Source organism: Orussus abietinus, unplaced genomic scaffold (assembly GCF_000612105.2).
Source record: "Orussus abietinus isolate OABI.00-Male unplaced genomic scaffold, Oabi_2.0 scaffold386, whole genome shotgun sequence".
Taxonomy (NCBI): Eukaryota; Metazoa; Arthropoda; class Insecta; order Hymenoptera; family Orussidae; genus Orussus; species Orussus abietinus.
The window spans coordinates 47,610-67,508 of record NW_019394540.1 but is presented as its reverse complement, the minus strand read 5'-3'; the positions used below and the strand labels follow the sequence as shown (position 1 = coordinate 67,508).

Below are 19,899 nucleotides of genomic sequence, written 5' to 3'. Positions count from 1 at the left end.
TAGAAACGGAATATGTACATGTACACCAGAAATTGAAGAAGGCGAACATCTGAAGATAATTCGCGCCGGACACTCTACACGGAGGGACCTCGATTGTCGGGAACTGGATTAGACATCGGACAAGTCGCGTTCTAAGTTAAATTCAAACGTCACTAAAGATTAAAATAAAAACCAAAAAATAAAGGGAAAGAAAAATTCGCAAATCTAATCTCGCGTTCCCTCCACACCGAGTCCCACGAGAAAACAAACATTCCACTTCATCCAAAAAGCTCAATCTACCTCTGACGAAGAGCACAGTTGTGATTTACCACAGCCAAACAAAAATGTATTTGCACCGAAACAAAATTATTCCTTCTCCCCTATCCAAGTGGATCTAATTTAACTCTACTAAATCGCAACTCTATCGGGATCGATTCTCTTTCCCTTTTCCCTTAACTTAATAAAAAAAAGAAAACAAAAAAACAAAGGATTCCCGTTCGGCGCGCACCCTTTCGCAAAGTCCAGCTCTCGGCTCGAGCGTTCTCCTCGACGAGCTCTTCTCTAGCCGAAGAATCTCTCTTCCTTGGTGTTTGTCGTTTCGTCTTTTTTTTTTCTTTCTTTCTTCCTTTTCTTTCCTTCTCTTTTCATGTCCATCGTTCGGCATTTCTCCCTCGTCCCTCGGCGATCTTTTTCGCGGATATCAAGGAGTCCTCGAAGAGGCTCTCTCAGACCTCGACGTGCGGGGGACTAGGAGGTGGGAACGTCTGGCAGCAGCTCCACGGGAAGAGCCACGCGGCTCAGCACCTCGGGGAGAATTTCGGATTCGTGGGGCCGTGGATGTAGCTTCTGAGCTCCTTCGAGGGCTCCGTACCGAACTCCGACGCCGTGTCAACGTCGGACTTCCGGCAAATGATCATACGGATGTCGGTGTGCAAGTAAATCCGACCTGACTTGCTGGACATAAATCTGAAAGCAGGACACACCACCGTTAATACACAATTTATTACTTTCCATTTACAAGTACGTGTTACTTTGAGTTATCTGTATTATCTTTGTACCATAGAGGTAATGAGTAAAAAGTCATATCGCTAAAAGCTGCACAAGACTGTTTACCTCTGTGGTACGGATTTGCGTAATGAAAAAAGATATGACAATTTGTTACATGTCCAATGTTAGTTACTGTTATCTTTGTACTACTGATGTTTTATAAAAACGTGCGATTTATCAAAAAATATGCATAACGTTAACGCCTCCGTTAAAATGATGTGAAAGGAGCTGAGAAATTTAACCGAGGGAGATAAATTAAAATTCATCTATACCTTTAGTGGTGGTAACGTCATTTTGAATACTCAAGGGGTAACATAAGCTGGCGCGTCACGTTAACGACATTTATATTTATGTTGAAGTCTTCTACAGTTTATGTTGAAAATTATACGAACTGAAGCATTCCATATTGCATTTCGGTAAAGTAATGATGAAGAGATCGATGTAAAACTATCGAAATTCCGTGAATTCATTATTTTAACGATTGGTTAGGATCAGCGTCGCCATCTGTGACGTTTAGCCGCAACTAAGCTTTTGCTCTAAGAACACGTGTTAGCCCCGAGACAATCCAGCATTCTCTTGCAATCGTTGGTGAAAGTATTTCCATATTTTCCCATGTGACTCTATAATATTCCATTTCTACGGTATTCTAAATTGTTCGAGCTAGGTCTTGAAACTCTTCATTTTCGATTCTAAGCCTCTAAGAAGCGTTAAAACATCGAAGACGTGCACGGACCACGCCACGTTGGTTCTAGTCTATGATAAATAAATTAATTTATGATGAAAAATGAAATTTCATGAGTTTCAGGACCTACTTTAGGGTCTCCATGTTCCCGTGGTAAAATTTGAAACGAATCGGTACCCCCAATTCGGAGAATACTCTCCCCAACGATTTGACTTCTCGGATATATACAGGCTGACTTTTTCATATCACCTGAACGATCTAGTGCTTCGAACACATATTCCTTCCTTCCGCAATTTCATTTAGTAGTAACTAAATCAACGAAGTAAAGATATTCCATAGCATTACCTAAGATGTACGAGGTAGCGTAATGTCTTGTCGCGCAGTGTTCTCTGACGTAAAAAAGTATGAGAACGTGGCGGCATGTCGGAGAGGTCGTAGAGTACTACGAACATCTTCACGACGGTGCCTAAAGGGTTGAGGAGGGTCACCTGTATGGTGCCGCTCCTTGGCACTTGGTATCCCTTCTTTCCTAGGTTTATATGAGCCTGAAATCAAAACGGATCATTCCACCAATTGACAAAACCTCAGAAAAGAAAAAAAGCAGTCTCATCCGCTAAATATTATCTAAAGATTGCTAACAAATAAACGAGTTCCTTGATAGATTAGAAAGACCACGGAAGGTAGAAAGCTATATAATAAACGTAACTAAATGAACGAAACGTTTTTACCTCGTTAATTTTTTTATACATTCTTTCTTTTTTTTTTTATAACAAATTTACAAGCTCTTTCTCGTCATTATAATGGTCAAGGAGATCGGTCGAAGAGCGAAACTAAAACAGAACGTTGCAATTACATTTAATAAAACCTCCATGCGAGACCCCTCTTACCAATTAAATTAACAATTAAATATAAAATGAATAATCAATAATTAAATATATAATTTCCTAACAAATAAACGAGTTTCTCGATAGATTAGAAAGACCACGGAAGGTAGAAAGCTATATAATAAACGTAACTAATATACTCTAATGCAATATATATATAATATACTCATCACAGTGCTACGGACACAAGGTTGTGTTCTGGTTGTTTTTAATTTTTCATTATATATCTATATATACGTGTAAANAATTAATAATCAATAACTAAATAATTAATCACAGATTGTGTTTAGTATTTCTGTCTGTTTTAACAAAGTAAGAAGGTCTTGTCTGGTTATACAGGTGGTAGAAGGCAACTTACGAGGTACGGCGTGGAGACTTTGTCGTTGTCCCCGAGGGTGTAAAAGAATACCGTCACAGGAAGCTTCCGATGCTTCGGACAGAAGGAACCGCTTGCACCCAACTCCGCTGTGAAGCCATGCACCGTAGAGACTGGCTCGAGTCTGCCATTTAGGGCAGATTCCTCGAAGTTACCCAAAAGAGCGTGGCTCTGAGGTCGGCTTCGAGACGTGGATCGCCTCTTCGGGACCTCCTCGCCCTCCCCAAGGTTCTCCGTCTCTCGATCCGTCTCCTCCAGTGAAACCGCCCCAGGACTTGGAGGGGTGTTGAGCTCGAACAAGGCACTGAAAATCACATACCACTTAGTACATTTAAAAGATACCAGCTCATTAACACATTCGCGACCGGCAAATTTTTTCCGTTTCAAATACCGAGTACCAGCGGAAATAATGAAATTCTGAAACTGGTTGCCGCAAACCTGTGTCGTGTATCATTATGGACATAATTCACGTCAACGGCAATCAGGAATAGAATTAAAAAAAATGTGAATTCACGTCAGCAGTCGCGAATGCGTTAAGTTGATATGAAAGGGTCGTTCCATGTATCAAAACGTCAAAATATATACAAAACTTTTCTCTGGACGAAAAGAACGCGATGCTCGTGACATTTCATTTTTCAAGAAAATACAATTTTCTCTTTTTATTTAGCCTGGACCAGAACCAAGATCACATTTTTTTTTGTGAAAAATGAAATTTCACGAGCATCACGTTCTTCCTTGGGACCTTCGTAATCCCTTGCTGAAGTTCCATCCGGTGCATACAGGGTGGAGAAAAGTTTTATGTATATAGAATGACCCTTTCGTATCACCTTAAAGGTGACTCAATGACCCTCACCTCCTCTTAGAAGAAACCGAGTTCAAGCTGCTGTCGTAGTCGAAACAGCAGCTTCCCCTCCTTAGCGGTGCAGGGCTGGACGTTAAGGGCAGCCCAGTCCTGCTATGGAACACCATAGACGCAGCGTTTTCGAGAGACCTGCGGAACCTCTCCTGTTCGATGGCAGAAGGTACTCCTTTATCGACGGCTTCGTCTTCATCGACAGCCACGCCGTTATCAAGGGTTTTAAAAGCTGGCACGTGCACCCTCTCCTGGTGGTTAACTTTATTGCTTCTAAGGCTGGAGGCTAAAGAGACATCGCGCTGCTCCGAGCTGGTTCCAAGGCCATTCTCCAGGACCTGTCCATTGCTCCTACGCCAGGAGTTCTTTCGACGTGCATCGAAGCCTCCCTTGCCACCCGGATTTGTACTTTGCGGTTTCCCAGCCTGATGGTCCCTCCTGATCCAAAATACTGCGGACGAGTCGAAGCAATCTTCGTCACGAGTGTCCTCCTCTTCCTCCTCCTCCTCGTCTTCTTCATCCTCCTCTTCGCTATTTGTACTATGGAATATCGGTTCAGGGAAATAACCCTCAGGGGAAGAGTCTTCTTCGGTTGATCTGGGATGTCTCGGAGAGTCTGAGTAGTTGATCCTCCTCTTGACCCTGTTAGGCTCCTTCGGGCCCCTTTGGCTTTGCACCGGATGGGGTGGGCTGCCCTGGGAGTGGTTCGACCCCTGCCTGGCAGACTTGCCAATGACAGCTGGATGCCACGGGGGACTAGCCGAACGCTCTTTGGAATGACCTTCCGACGTCAACGTTTCCCTTGTCTCTTGCTCCCTCTTAAAAAACTGCCTGAACCGATTGAATCGCTTGTTCAGCGCAGACTGTAAGGACCTCTCGTCCTCGTACGGCGCGATCCTGGAGTCCGCCCCAGGCTTCTCTGGGCCGGTGCGGCTCAAGGGATCGGCGGAAACAACTGGTTTCGACTGTTGGCCCGTCCTCGGCCTGGTCCCATTAGAAATGTCGGATAGGCCCTTTCTATCTTTGCTCGTCCGCAGGATGGCTTCCAGCAGGACGTCGGCCTTGTTCGAAGCGCTGCACCGACACTCCGTGGACTTGTTCGACTTGTCAGGGTCGAACGTATCCTCTGCTTCGGATTCCTGCCATTTCGGGACTTCGCTGCCACCTCCTGGTTTTTTATTCTTGTACACGATCTGGAGCCGACTGGACAACGGCTGTAATTTCGGCGACGGGGCGTACGTGACGGAGAGCTGGTCGTTCCTCCGGCAGTACTTGCACACGCAGCCGTCGAAACTCACGGCACGGTTATTCTCCAAACGCGCCCTATTGTCCATACTGTCTGCAGAAGCCACCCTGGAGGCGACTTTATCGGTGCTTCCTTCCTCGCTTCGATCAGATTTATCCGTTCTCTTGAGCGTCCTCAAAGGACCTCGTCTGCGACCCGAAGGAGTCCTCGCTCGCAGCACGGCCAAGACCTCGTCGAACTCCCGCTGACTCAGCTCCAGGTTGCAGTTCTTGAGCTTAACTCCGTTTGCCTGTGGATCCTGAGATTTAGATTCGATAACACTTACGGGCTTCTCGTCGATCACTCCATTGCCGGTGACTCCGAGCACTCTCCCTGGCACTTTGCTGAACCAATCCAGGATACCACCTTCTTCCTTGGTCTTCTCCCTTTCCTCGGGAAGTGTCAACTTTGACATAAGCTGCGAGAGATCCTTCGACGAGGACTTGGTTTCCTTCTTCGGGTCGAGGCTCTTCAGGAAATCCTTCCCAGTGGGTGCACCCTTTGCGCCAACTTGCTTACCCGAGGTCTTCGACCGACTCTGATGGACCGAGCAGGCTGATAAGGAGAGATTCACCTTGGATCGGGGGTCGAAACTATACGTCGAAGGACCAGGATTCGATTCATGAAAGGGACTACGCTCACCGAACGGATTCACCACGAAATTCTTCTCACGCGGTATCAGGGTCACGGGGGGGATTATCCTACGACTCGACCCGCCGTCAGACTTTTCTCGCAGCCCATGGACGTTCTCCATCGAGCCCTCCCTGTGATGTAGACTGCTTCCATTCCAGCACTCCTCGTAGGGCCACTGCAGTGGGGCAGCAAAAGTAACAAAGGGCTCCTCGTTCTTGTATGCCCTGTACTCTACTTGACAGTTGTCACGAAAGGAGCCTTCTTGCTCCCTCGAGCGGTCGATTCTGCTCCTGCGTTCACCAATCCTAGCTTCCCTATCCTCTGGAACCTCCACAGTGGGCTTGTATCGTTTCTCCACGTTGCCCTCTTGCTCTCCGATGCTCATCTGCAAACGAAAGCTCCGATCCAATCTGTCAAAGTCATTGCTACTCCTAGAACCATCCTGTCTTCCTTCCTGTTGTTCCCTTTCGAAGTTGGTGATCTTGCTCCGATAACCAGGACTCTCTGACTGGATGAGGTACGTAGAGCACTGCGCTGTGGTATTATGATCACTCTTCATTGCCCTTCCTGGTGTTGTCTCCTTCATTGCAGACTCCTGGACCGATGGCAGAGTAGCTGGATGGATCGCAGGACAAGGACTCGCATCCACAGGACCGCATGGAAGGGATCTGCGTCGTTTTCTCTCTCCGTTGGGCCTGATCGAAGGCGAAGGTGGGCATCCATCCTCTTCTTCGCAGCGACAGTGATGTTTCCCTGGTTCGTTGCACGGGGTCTGCAGTCTGTCGTCCACCAAGGCTGCACAACAAGATAGACAAAAACCTCTCATTACCTTGAATCCGCTTTTTATCACAACGCAACATAGTCAACTAGCTCTCAATTACATAGACTTCGATTTACTCTAAAGCCCCGATTACATTAGAGTTAGTACATGAACACGGAAGTAGTGAGTATTACTCTACTGGCACAAGGTAAACACCTTGGTATAGCGAGAGTAGAGTACTAAAGATAGTAACTGGTAAAGTATACTAAATACTACCCGTGGAATGAAACACTCTACTTTCCTTTCCTCGACCACAATCCTCATTCTACTCTAGCGATGTAAATGGGTTTATTACAGTGGAGTAAAAAACGCGTATCTTTAAACCAAACCCTCCTCTACCAAACTACTATCTTTGTATACATGATTAACCTACCGCAATAAGCAGAGTGGAGTAGTTTTAAAAAAATAAGCTAGGGTATATCTGTACTAATTGTACTTGGTAGTTAGTATAGTAAATACTAAAGTAAAGTATAGTAAATACTACGCGTGGAACAAAAGACTCTACTTTCCTTACCTCGACTACAATCCTCACTGTACTCTAGCGATGCAAATGGATTTATTGCAATGGAGTAAAAAAACGTGTATCTTTAAACAAAACCCTCCTCTACCAAACTACTATCTTTGTATACATGGTTACCCTACCGCAATAAGCAGAGTGGAGTAGTTTTAAAAAAATAAGCTAGGGTATATCTGTACTAACTCTACTAGGTAGTTAGTACAGTAAATACTAAAGTAAAGTATAGTAAATACTACGTGTGGAACGAAACACTCTACTTTCCTTTCCACGACCACAATCCTCATTCTACTCTAGCGATGTAAATGGGTTTATTACAGTGGAGTAAAAAACGTGTATCTTTAAACAAAACCCTCCTCTACCAAACTACTATCTTTGTATACATGGTTACCCCTACACAATTAGCAGAGTGGAGTAGTTTAAAAAAAATAAACTAGGGTATATCTGTACTAACTCTACTAGGGTAAACGAGGCTTTACAGACCAAGGCCTTTACTCATATCTCACATTTAGCAGCGCTTTTAAACATCTTTTAATTAATGATAATCGGACCGCCGCTAAAAGACGCCATACTCATATCTTCTATTATGACTACTTTTAGTTAAAAGGCCGTTTTTACGAAATGTAATATGACAACGTCAAAAAAATGTGACGATTGCGTTCCGCGTGCCCAGCACGTGCCAAAAGTTCCGAGTCGGCCGAACTTTGACATAAAAATGGAAAGTGAGTTTAACAGAATAAAATCGGAACCGAAGCCCAATTTCTTGGTTAACCAAGAACGACATAAATTCGACTTCGAAAGTCCCTGGTATTTATTTGATGCATTGTATTCACTTCGCGAGCTTTTCCTCTGTGAAAAATGTCGTTAATGCATTCCATTTATCATGTGCGATTTTAATCACTAAAAGCTGTCAAAACTTGACGTATGATTTTGACAGCTGCAAGCGGTTTAAAAGTCCCCTTACCCACTTTTAGGGAATCGTCGCTCACTTTTATCCTAAAAGCGCTCCAAAAGAAAAAGCTTAAAAGGAGGTATGGCTGTTAAAATACGTCTTTAATGGCTTCTTTTAAGGATTTCCAATAAAAGTGGTTTAAAAGCGAGACATGAGTCGGGTCGCATTTAACAGTGTTCTAAAATATGTCTTTTAACGCTAAAAGTGAGACACGAGTAAGGACCCAAGTCTCAACAATGCAACGTGGTAGCCTCCTCTTATAATAACATTCAAAAGACATTAAATCATCTTTCTATAGCAACCATCAATGAAAGGTAAACATGCAAGTCGAGGCCAAGGGAAACTCATAACAACTGGACTAATTTTCGGAGTCACTTAAGAAACGAATCGTTAGAAGTGCAACCAGAGGCTTCGAAGACTCTAACGGAGTCCCTTAGAGAAGCATACACAGAGACAGTGCGGAAGGAGTTTCTATAAATAGTTTTACCAGGCAACACCAGTGACTCTGGATTATGCGAGACCGCAGGTACGGGGAGAATATTTTTAGTCGGCGTTAACGCCCTCGCAACGCCCTCCTCGTTGGCCCTCTCCGTCTTCGGGTGGATCGGACAAATCAGAACGGGGACCTCTTCCATCCGCGGCAGTGCCCACACGGTTACCTAAAATTCACACGAGAATCCCGTCTTCAGCTCCGTTAAACGCACCGACACACCTTTTGTAAGAGATCGGGGCACCCGGTGACGCATCTGCCGGTTAAAAGTAGGATTTTCGTTAAGAGTGCCCTCCTGCGCCCAGAAATAGAGAGCTGGTCGGTACTTCGGGTAGCTTGCCACCCGAATTACCGTGTCATTACATGCAAAGATACGCCAAACCTTCGGCCACTCGACGTTAAGGTGAAGTGAAACACGGGCGAGGAACTTGATCGACGTCGGTGAAAAAGATTCTTCTAAATACCTACGTTACCGACGTTCGTTTTTATATCGACAGCTGTGTCTAATTAAATTCGGTATTGTACTAAATGGCATACTCCATCTATCATTTTCGTGCAATAATTATAAAGAAATAGAAGTAAAACTCCAGAAATCCTCTGGATTCATGGTTTCTGAGGCTCCGATTGACTGCAGAGGGACGCCCTGCGCCATCTGTGATTTCCACGTCAACTAAATTTTCACTCCAAGACCTCGTATTAGATTAATCATTGTTTTAGCATAGAAGCGCATAAGACACTTTTTTTGCCTTTACATCTCGTTCAAATGCGAGTTTCTCAATTAACGGAGTATTCTAAATTGCCCTGACCACTTTCATTTCTCATATTACAGCCTTCAATAATTGTATATCGATCGAAATATGAGAATTCGACACCATTTCGGTTATGGCCTGGGCTAAGCTGAAAAAGTTCTTTGAAAAATCCAAATTTTGAAAGTGTCAGGATAATTCCTAGGTCCTCACGAATCAGGTGTCAAAGTTTCAGATAGTTCTATCCAATACCCTTAAAAAAAAAAAGCGTCTTATTCGAATGGACGGATTTGAGGGGGATTTCACTTCACCTTTAGAGGATGTGAAAGTGGCGTCTGAGGAGTCAATAATTCATGAAACTTTTCTCCGAACTGGGTGTACCGAATCGTTTCAAACTTTACAACGTGAATATGGAAACCCTAAGGTACGGTCCTGAAACTCGCGAAATTTCATTTTCACACAAAGTTCTGAAAATATCTATAAACAAATTTTCTTAAAATTGAAATGTCATGGGTGTCAGCGTCTTCTTCGTACCCTCTATATTCATGTTGTAAAGTTTGAAATGATTCGGTACATCCAATTCGGAGAAAAGTTTCATAAACGAGACCGCTTCGATGTCACTTTCACATCCTCTTAAGTCGCAAAAAATCTCACTTAGGAATCAAGGGACGAATCGTACGCGGTATTTACGGAGGGAGATAGTTCATGTGCTCATTCTCATTCTTGCAAAGAAACTCCACAGAGTTTCGCGCCAGGTGTATTTTGTCAACGATTTGAAAAAACCTCCCGTTTTGAAACGTCGACTTAAGATGATATGAAAGGCGCTGAGAAATTTCATCGAGGCCGATAAATTAAAATTCATCTATACCCTTTTAGGTGGTAACGTCGTTTTGAATACCCAAGTGGTAACATAAGCTGGCGCGACCCAATACCGACATTTATATTTATGTAGAGTTATCTTTTACAGTCTACGTTGACAATTATACGAAGTAAAGTGTTCCATGTGTTATTTCGGTAAAGTAATGATGAAGATATCGACGTAAAACTGTTGAAATCCCGTGAATTCATTATTCTAACGACTGTTTAAGGCCAACGTCGCCATCTGTGACGTTTAGCTGCAACTAAATTTTTGTTCTGAGAACAGGCGTTAGCCCAGCATTCTTTTGCAATCGTTGGTGAAAGTATTTCCCATATTTTCCCATCTGACTCTGTGATATTCCATTTCTACGGTATTCTAAATTGTTCGAGCTAGGTCCTGAAACTCTTTATTTTCGATTTTAAGCCTCCAAGAAGCGTACAATATCGAAAACTTGCCCAGGCCACGCCATGTTGGTTCTAGTCCATCATAAATAAATCAATTTTTTATGAAAAATGAAACATCGTGAGTTTCAGGACCTACTTTACGGCCTGCATATTCCCGTGGCAAAATATGAAACGAACCGGTACCCCCAATTCGGAGAATACTTTCCCCAACGATTTGACTTCTCGGATATATATAGGCTGATTCTTTCATATCACCTTAATGGATTGTAAATGTGCGTTAAAAGGCGTGAGCCTTCGATAGAATCGCAATTACAGTTAACAGTTTGACGACGTACCTTGATGGAATTCCCATCGGAACTGTCAGCCAAAGGGAAGGTGTGCTCGGTCGGTGGTTCGCGAAACCTTCTGAGATTGTCTTCGTTGTAGGGCACCACTCTGGTGGCAATATAACTTGGATTCGCGCCACAGCTCCGGGACCACCAGGCAGCAACTTGGCTGAAATGCAGTCTCGAACGAACCGCTTGATAAAGCCCCTGACAATTCATCATTTCCGGGCCCCTGGAATAAATCAACCCCATTTCTGCATTAATTTTTCTCTCTTCTTCGACCTTAATATTATTATTATATACTAATCGTAACAAAATATTCTGGTGTTTGAATTAATTTCATCCACATATTTATGTATAACTATTTATTTATACTTACTTGCTCGGTACGATGCTGATGCACCAGTATTCGAGCAACATCTCGGAAGAGTGTTGCCAGGGAGGTATGGATATGAATGGTATGGGAAACACTGGATCTTTGCAGGTGGCTTTCGCCAGACCACATGGACAATCGCTGCATAATAACACCTCGATGCACAGAAATGAACCAATTGCGGTGCGGTCTGCAATCTCTCGAATCAATACATGGTATCGGTCACACTGAAAGTGAATAACGAAGTCAATACGTGAAACAGCGAAGGCATGATAACTTTAAAACACAGCTGTCAGTATATGTGACTCTGTGTTATATTAATTATTTATATTTATAGATTTACAAAGAGAATCGTTGAATGAGAGAAATTCATTATTAACACTAGAACTACTGGCGGATTTTTTTTCTAGGTAAGCCATCAGGTTTGGTAGTGCTAGTTTTAAATACTGGTAAAGGCGTACCAAGTAGCTATCCTTTTCGCACAAATGATTGTTCGGTGCTGCCTGAAGAGGAGCGGAGCAATGAGGACCCTCCTTGTACCCACGCGGAGGACCCTGGATTCTTCCTTCGTTTACAAGGACTCCAAGAGCTCGGACCACATTCAGAACACCTCCTCGACCGCTAACCCCATTGGGGCTAGCTGTGCCACCCGTCACTGCGCCTAGGCAGTGCATGCCTAGAAAATGAGACAGTACAATATTTATACAAATCATTATACAGATTGAAATAGATAAATTTTCATAGAATATCACCCAAATTAACGTATTTTGTACAATGATTAACCCCTTGCGCTACAATGACGAACTGGACTCATTCAGCTAGAATGCTTCAAAAATTAAATCAAAGCGCAAAGGGTTAAACAGCCTGCAGATCGTTCGAAAAGAGTACTGATCTATAAGTCCCTTTTGGCTTCTTCAAGAGTTTAATTTAGACAGCGTGTAAAGCGTATTATTGAGTAATGACCAATAATAATATCATCAATTACGGTACAGGGTTAATTACCAAGGTCAATGTGACATCATTACTGCCAAAGCCAGAAAGCTTAAATGTTAACAGATACACAGGTTCTTTTTAGGTTAATGGATCTCAGCCAAAAAGGGAGGCTCGCCTTGTTCTTTCTATCATTTATCAAATTGAATAAGCACCGATTAGCCATTTCTTGTTATCGAAGAAAAAATAGATTTAACTTAAAAGTTTAACGTTTAGATAATAATGTACATAAAATAACAAAAATAGTGATACTTGGTATAGATTATCTAAAGTATGTATGACGTAATTCATCATGTACATTGTTTTTAAAAAAACTGATGAAACCAGTAATTCAAGTCAGTTGATTTAAATCAAACACAGCCAGCTATGTAATATAACCACGGTATATCCGAATGTGAGTGTCTGATCAAATCAGTGCTCTTTCAGGTTGCTGCTAATTATAGTCAGATACGTTTTGACCATTCTACCATTGAGGTAAACGACCAGTTATCATTGATTACACAATCCTCGTTAGGAGGGCTTAATTCCTCCATGCAGCGATAAACTTATTTATAGATTCAAAGAGAGATATAAAGGCAAAATAACTTTCCCAGAATAAAAACTTATAAAAACAAAAGGGCCGTTTAGTTAATACTGGAACTACGACACGGGTCAAAATGACTTGTTTCAAATGGCTCATCCTATAAAAAAAAAAAATCTACGCCGTTCTAATGTTAAAAGAAAAATTTAAAACCATCAACGACAGCGTTAATGCATTGACTGTTATAATATGTTATAAACAAATTATCAGCCCCACCAACACTTACCATTTGTAATGGTTCTTTAATAATACTTTAAATATATAACAGAAGTTCAGTAATAATCAGACTATTAAATAACATGGTCTTATATAAATCCGAAGCTAAGTGTAGATTTTAGAAAGTGAGCACCTCTCTTTCCAGATTTTTTTTCGATCTTTTAAATAAACATTGTCATCAGTAAGAATCTAATTTATAGCTGAGAACACTACATACTCTGATCTGGTCGGGCGTTTCAACTAACGCTATCAGTTGTTAACAGCTGTAAATCTCTAATCTCTTAACACGTTTTTTTAAACAATGATAAGAATGTTGCTAGATACTTGCTAAGAAGGCTCTTTAAACCACTGATTTCATCGGAAAGCCAAACTGTCATCTCGAAGTTAAGAAAGGAATATAAATGTCAACTCGATTAAGACCATAAAACTGTCCAACTCTCCATCGAAGGAATCTGACGCAACAAAATGATCCTTAAACCAACGGCAAATAAGTTCCCTAAGTAGCGCTGAAAAAGAAAGAATAAGTAAGTCGAGTTCTCCCCTCCCTATAACGGGTGTCCGAGGCGTAGCTTACGCAACGTCGGGGCCGTTTAAACCCTTAAAAATCGGTAACTCCTATAGTAGGAGGTTACCGACAAGTCTAGAAACTTCCCGCAAATCGTGAGGTCGCAACTTACTTGCCGCGATGGGCATTTACGGGGAAATAAACGTCTCAAGGTCCCGCGATGCGAAGCGCGTAAAAGAGAAGACACCGTCACGCGCTACGCAGACGGGATTCACGTCCGGGCTTTAATCGGACGGTAGGGAATCTCGAGTTGGTCGGCCATCCATCGAGTATCAACTCCGAAACAGATCGCGTGCAGCTTGCCGAGGAACTATCGCCGAAAAACGCCATTCCTCCCCACGACATCGTGACAGCACCGTAACAGCACCCGATACCACGACGGCCGCCATGACACTGACTTCGCCAGCCTTCCGAAAAGAAAGCGCTCTCCTATTCGTGGTTGCCAACCGCGCGTTCTGATTGGTCGGCCAATTAGAGCGCGCCATTCAAATCGCAACCGCAAAGATCGCGGGCGATTTGAACGGAGCGCGTGCATGGACTTTAAACAATAAATATTACAAAATGCTTTCTTTAAGTGCGACTTCTTATGACAAAATGAAAGGCTAATCAAAGCGCGCCGTTTAAATCATCTATAGCCGTTAACCCTCGTGCATGCATTTTTTAAATAAAGACAAACATCCCGAAATGCTCTTTTGAAGTGAAACTTCTTATCACACAATGATACGTGTAAGTTTGCACGTTATGAAGGAGGCCTGTTTCGGAAAGTGAAATATTTTTCTACAGTTAATTACTATTTACATTTACCTTTGTGTTTTAGTATAAACACAATTTGAATAAGCGGTCTCAATTCTCTTTCTTTTTCTTTTCTTTAGTTACTTACTATTTATATCCATCTTTATGTTTTAGTATTTACACAATTTCCGTGAATATTTTCGATGGTATCGGTGTGTTATTCTCTTGGATAATTATTCACATTTAGAGTAAAATAAAAATAATGATTCCCGAGAAAAATTAATACTGAATGCGTAAGGGCATTTCGTGAAAGAATAATTAATAATATCGAATATTTCTCATTACTTCAGAAGTTTCGCTTCCGACGATCGTGGCAGCCACGCATCGATTTTTTATGAATAATTAGGTACCACAGAGATAATTGCTAATTTAATGAATCGATTTACATAAACGTCCCCTATATGGTTACCATGCTCGGGTACCAGGGTATCGGGTGACCATGCATGCGGTTTTATCGATTTCTCCTATCAATTTCCCAAAGTTTTTCGAAAACGAAACGTCGACCTCGCCCATTTTCCTAATAAAACATAATTATATAGCGAGATGAATAATCTTAGGCCTCTTTAGCATTTTAAATTAGTCAAGGGGCGCAGCTTGGAACAAAGAATCGAAGTGAATCAGCGGGTGATTTCGCAGCTAGATGAACAATGCGCCTTGTTGAGAATAATTTTCCAACGCGTGATCACTGTTATCGACTTTACGAGGTTATTCTCTATTCCACTTACAAACGGTTGATTATTCCTTATTCTCAGAACTACGCGAATACTTGTAACTATAATCTATCCCTTACGGATAAAAACGATCTATCCCCATTTCCCGTTTACTTTTTTTACACTATAGGATTCAAATAATAAATTCGCGCGGAGAGTTCACACCTTCTAGTATTTTCCGGATTTTTCACCGTCTTCCAGTATTGTCCCTGTTGGACGTTAAAACGCCTTTAATATTTTTCTAATTAAAATTTCCAAAACTTTATTTAAAGTTTCCGCGCACGCGACCAACTGTAAAAATCAGCTGATCGATCGACCCTGAAGTACACGGTTAAATTTTGATAATCTAAATTATAACTAACCCGCGCGAAAAGTTCATATATTTTCCGCTGTTTCCCTCAACTATTATCGTCCCACTTAGTCGGGGAAATACTATTATTGGGTTTTAATTAAAACTGTCGAAACTTTATTTAAAGTTTTCGTGCACTCGATCAGCTGTCAAAATCAGCTGATCGGGAAATGGGAGGGTTTGGAATCAAATTTCTAGAATCTGGGTAATAACAAATCTGTCGGAAAAGTTCAAACATTTTCCATCGTTTCCATCTTTTATTATCTCTCATGGACGGTAATACGTCATTACTATTTTTTAATTAAAATGCCCTATATTTTATTCAATGTTTCCATGTACGCGGCCAGTTGTCAAAATCAGCTGATCGAATGACTGGAAGATTTAATAATCACTAGAATTGAAATAATATCTCGTCTACGCGAAAAGTTCACAAATTTTCCATCATTTTCCTGTCCTATTATCGTTTCTACTAAACGATAAAACACCACGACTCTATTACAGTTAAAATTTTCGATATTTCATTAAAAGTTCTTACATGTGACCGGCTGTCAAACTCAGCTGATCAGCCGAAGGCACGCAGTGAAATTTCTAAAATCTACACGAAATGTTCATACATTTTGCACGGCTTCCTCTCTAATTATCGTCTCTATTAGGTGATAAAACACCATTACCGCGTTTTAATGAATGTGTCTCACTTCGTTCAAAAATTTTACGCAAGTGCCCAGCTGTCACAATCAGCTGATCGGCCGGAGGCACACGATGACATTTCTAAAATCTACACGAAATATCCATACATTTTCCACGGCTTCCTCTCTCATTATCGTCTCTATTAGGCGATAAAACGCCATTACCGTGTTTTAATGAAAGTGTCCCATACTTCATTCAAAGTTTTTACGTAAGTGTCCAGCTGTCAAAATCAGCTGATCGGCCGGAGGCACACGATGAAATTTCTAAAATTTACACGAAATGTTCATACATTTTCCACGGCTTCCTCTCTCATTATCGTCTCTATTAGGCGATAAAACACCATTACCGCGTTTTAGTGAATGTGTCCCATACTTCATTCAAAGTTTTCACGCGAGTGTCCAGCTGTCAAAATCAGCTGATCGGGCGATCGGAGGGTACGCGGAACACACCTGGGAATGTTCTGCTCCCTTGGAGACATTCTCCGACGCATTGCAGGAGCATTGCCGGATTTCCGGGGCTTCCTCTTCCTTTTTCCTGGCTCGCTTTCTCGAGAAAATCGGGGGAACGGCGAGGAACTAGGAGTGAGGTTTTCACTGTACTCTCACCGGGCACGATCGGACGGGAAACGAGCCTTTCGATGGCCAAGCGAACCGAGTCGGAGGCGCATTACGCGATCGCCGATGTCTTCGGGGATTTTCACCGAGCCACCCGAAGCCGGCGAAAGCGCCTAGATAATCCTTCTCCCCACTTCGGAAAAGAGAAAACGCCGAGCGCAGATACCGCCTCTTATCGCCCTGGAACCACGGAGCACCTGACGCGTCGGCCGAAACTTTATCGACCATCAATTTTCCTTTATTATTTTTTTTTAACGTAAAATAAGACCTTTTCAAAGGTACATTGCAGTCAACGCGATCAAGCGACGTGACGAAAATCACTTATATACTGTTCTACTGTTGCTTGCCTAATTACAGCGAAAACAAATAAAAGATATACGACTTGAAAGAGTTACAATGTCCGCTGATTCTAAAACAATGGAATTTAAAAAGTTTCGAAGATTGACAAAATATAGTCTCCAAACATGGCACGATTTTCCATGCGGTTACTTTCAAAAGTCTCTTAAAGTTATCGCCCGACAATTAAACAATTGCATGAAAACGGCCTAATATCTCAACAATTGCTCTAGAAGATACAAACGCATTTGAAAATACTAAAGCATGCCCCAAGAGACCAGAATGCCGACAATTGGACCTCGGTAAAATAAAAAATCCGCGCGATTCTTTGTACCTCAAAGTAAATGGAAGGGGCTTAATACAAGCGCAATGGATCGATATTAAAAAATGAAGATAAACAAGAATGTATGATTATGAACCATCGGCGGTAGACCGCGCTCAGCTCGGGGCTTTAAAAAACACTATGTTCTCCTTCTCTTTTACTATGGTAAACGAAAGAGGCGATTTTGTGGGTCTTTCTTTTCCTTTTTTAAGAAAAGGACTACCGCGGCTTCCAAACACTCCACGTCCGGGTCGGGTTTAAGGAGCAAAGAGAAAACGACTGCAAAGGACGAAGAATCGCTGCTTGACGGACAGTCGGCCGGTCCGATTGCAAAAGAAAGGAGAAAAATGTCAACCGAGGACCGCGACGCGGACGCGCGAATCATCCGGAATTCGAATAGAGCGAAGCGAGCAACTTAAAGCCTTTATATACGGCCAGAAAACGGCCGGGGGTTGAATAAACACGCGCGGATCATGCGCGAGGCATTTTCAGCCCTCGTGAGGCCGACCAATGACGAAGTGGAGCTCCAGGGTTCCCGAGAGGGTGAAAAACCGAGAAGAGTGGGTGGGTTTTAGCGCGGGTGTGAACGTCCGATGACGATGGACCGTCAAAGAACCTCCGGCCTCCTCTCTACACGGTCGACCGAGGCACATCAAGGTAAAGACGCGCTTCACCACCGGGAAAATAATTATAAAAATGAAGGACAACAACGACAGCGTCGACGACACCGACAATGGTAGTCGAAGTCCCTTGGCAATTTTTCAAACGACGGGACTGAGATTGTCCGACGTCGAGTTTCCTCCAATTCAATGGATTTAATCGAATTGAATCACTAATTAATGGGATTTTCGTGCGCTTCGTTTGCCGAATTTGAAGGTGCACTGTTAACAAAAAAATATATTGTAATTTTATTACCCTTTTGTTGGAAGTTTTATTCAGTTTTATTCATTTTATTATTTATTAAAACCGATCGTATAATTAAAAACTCATTCAAAAAGATTACACGCAATATGTACCAAATGACATTGGAATATCAAATTTATAATTCTTCCGGACAATTTCATAAAATGACAACGCAATGTTATAAAATTATACATTTTATAATCAATCTATGCTAAGTCACCGTTAAGACATCAAATTTATAATTTCACTACGACCTTACGTACTAAAAACCTATGAGTTTTATGAATTTTTTTGACAGGCTATACCACGTGGTCGCTGGGGTACCACGTGACGCGGCCGCCATCTTGCGCGGAGTTTGAAAATTGTTGGATAAACATGGCCGCGATATATGAGAGAACCAGAGAGAATATCATGCTTTTTGCCCTGTGCATGGATAAATGGCGACACTATTAAGGGACATGAGCGGGAGCGGCTCGTTCTCGCAAATGAATCGTGACCTCGCACGTGTCGCTAGATGACTCGAGGAAAAGGCGCGACGCGGAATTTACGTACGATATGCAGCGGCACGTGCATCGAGTACGCCCGCGCACAGCTAAGCGACCTCCGAGGTAGAAATTTTCGCGAAACACTTTTCCGCCGGTCTTTTGGCACCGTCTAAAAGCTGGCGATGCTCCCGAGAGAGGTGAGGGGTTCGCCTCCTAACCTCGAAACACGACACTTGAGTACAATCCCATCGGGTAAAAAGTCGTTTGATAACGCTTTAACCTCTTCAAAGTGTCCTTTACTTTGAGTTACTAAGAAAGATTTCCCACCCCCTGAATATTAATTTCCTTATTTCAGGACTCGTTAATGATCGGTAGTATAATCGATATCCACTTTGTTACCACCAACATTTCCGTTAGCACGCCACGGTGAGTTCCCATTTGCATAAGGCGCCGAGTGATCGAAATAAACGGTTTCAATGCTCGCGGCAAATTTTCAGCCCTATCGAATTTAGGTGGAAATCCATGCCAAGGTTTGGGAAGGTCAGGGTGAGGTCACCGAGGTCCGACCTTGGGGGGAAGGTCGTCGATTTCCTCGTCTAGACTCTCCCCCCTCTGTCTGTGGTGTTTGCAGAAATTGCCACAGGTTGAACAACCGGACTCCCTAAATCCAACCCCCTCTCCCTTCCCTTCCCCACCCCTCCCGTAGGCTTCCCCCCCTTCGGTCGCCCCTTAAGCCAGCTAGCCAATCGAGCAGCCCGAAAAAGCGAATCTTTTCATCGCACCCCACCAAGCTTGAAAATCAAACTTCGACCCCTATTTCCAGACGAATGTATGTACAATGATACGCATTGATACATATTTACCTATATATGTTCGTATAAATGTACATTTGTGTCGAACAATGGGTACTTACTCCCGAAGTACGTTACTCTCTTGCGAAGTACAATACAGAAACGACCACAGAGCGAAAAATAGAGGTGGCTTATTTCCACATTACAGTTTCTCCATATACTGTAAGTATACCTTGGGATTAATGCATGATGCTGCTTAAAATCTTCAACGCTTAAAATAAGAATTACAAACGTCGTTTATTTGAAGAGAAGATTGGAGAAAATTGTATGAAATTT

The 19,899-nt window shown here is 42.5% G+C and overlaps 1 protein-coding gene across 3 annotated transcripts in view; it reads right to left on the bottom strand.

Moving 5' to 3' along the window:
* Window positions 1–582: 582 nt before the first annotated feature.
* The window catches only part of LOC105702566, a 63,012-nt gene continuing 43,695 nt past the window's right edge, over window positions 583–19,899 (bottom strand). Inside the window, exons 1-9 of one of the 3 annotated variants that reach the window (XM_012430217.1) lie at window positions 13,687–13,939; window positions 11,685–11,899; window positions 11,230–11,450; window positions 10,860–11,082; window positions 8,513–8,684; window positions 3,822–6,534; window positions 2,951–3,272; window positions 2,054–2,253; window positions 583–945 (exon numbers count right to left, since the gene is read on the bottom strand). In XM_012430217.1, the coding sequence (XP_012285640.1) occupies window positions 777–945; window positions 2,054–2,253; window positions 2,951–3,272; window positions 3,822–6,534; window positions 8,513–8,684; window positions 10,860–11,082; window positions 11,230–11,450; window positions 11,685–11,899; window positions 13,687–13,702 (4,251 nt within the window). In that variant the 5' untranslated portion in view covers window positions 13,703–13,939 and the 3' untranslated portion in view covers window positions 583–776. Of the gene's footprint in view, window positions 946–2,053; window positions 2,254–2,436; window positions 2,539–2,950; window positions 3,273–3,821; window positions 6,535–8,512; window positions 8,685–10,859; window positions 11,083–11,229; window positions 11,451–11,684; window positions 11,900–13,686; window positions 13,940–19,899 lie in introns of those variants that run through there. The other 2 variants (XM_023432660.1, XM_012430218.1) reach the window with 2 other exon arrangements.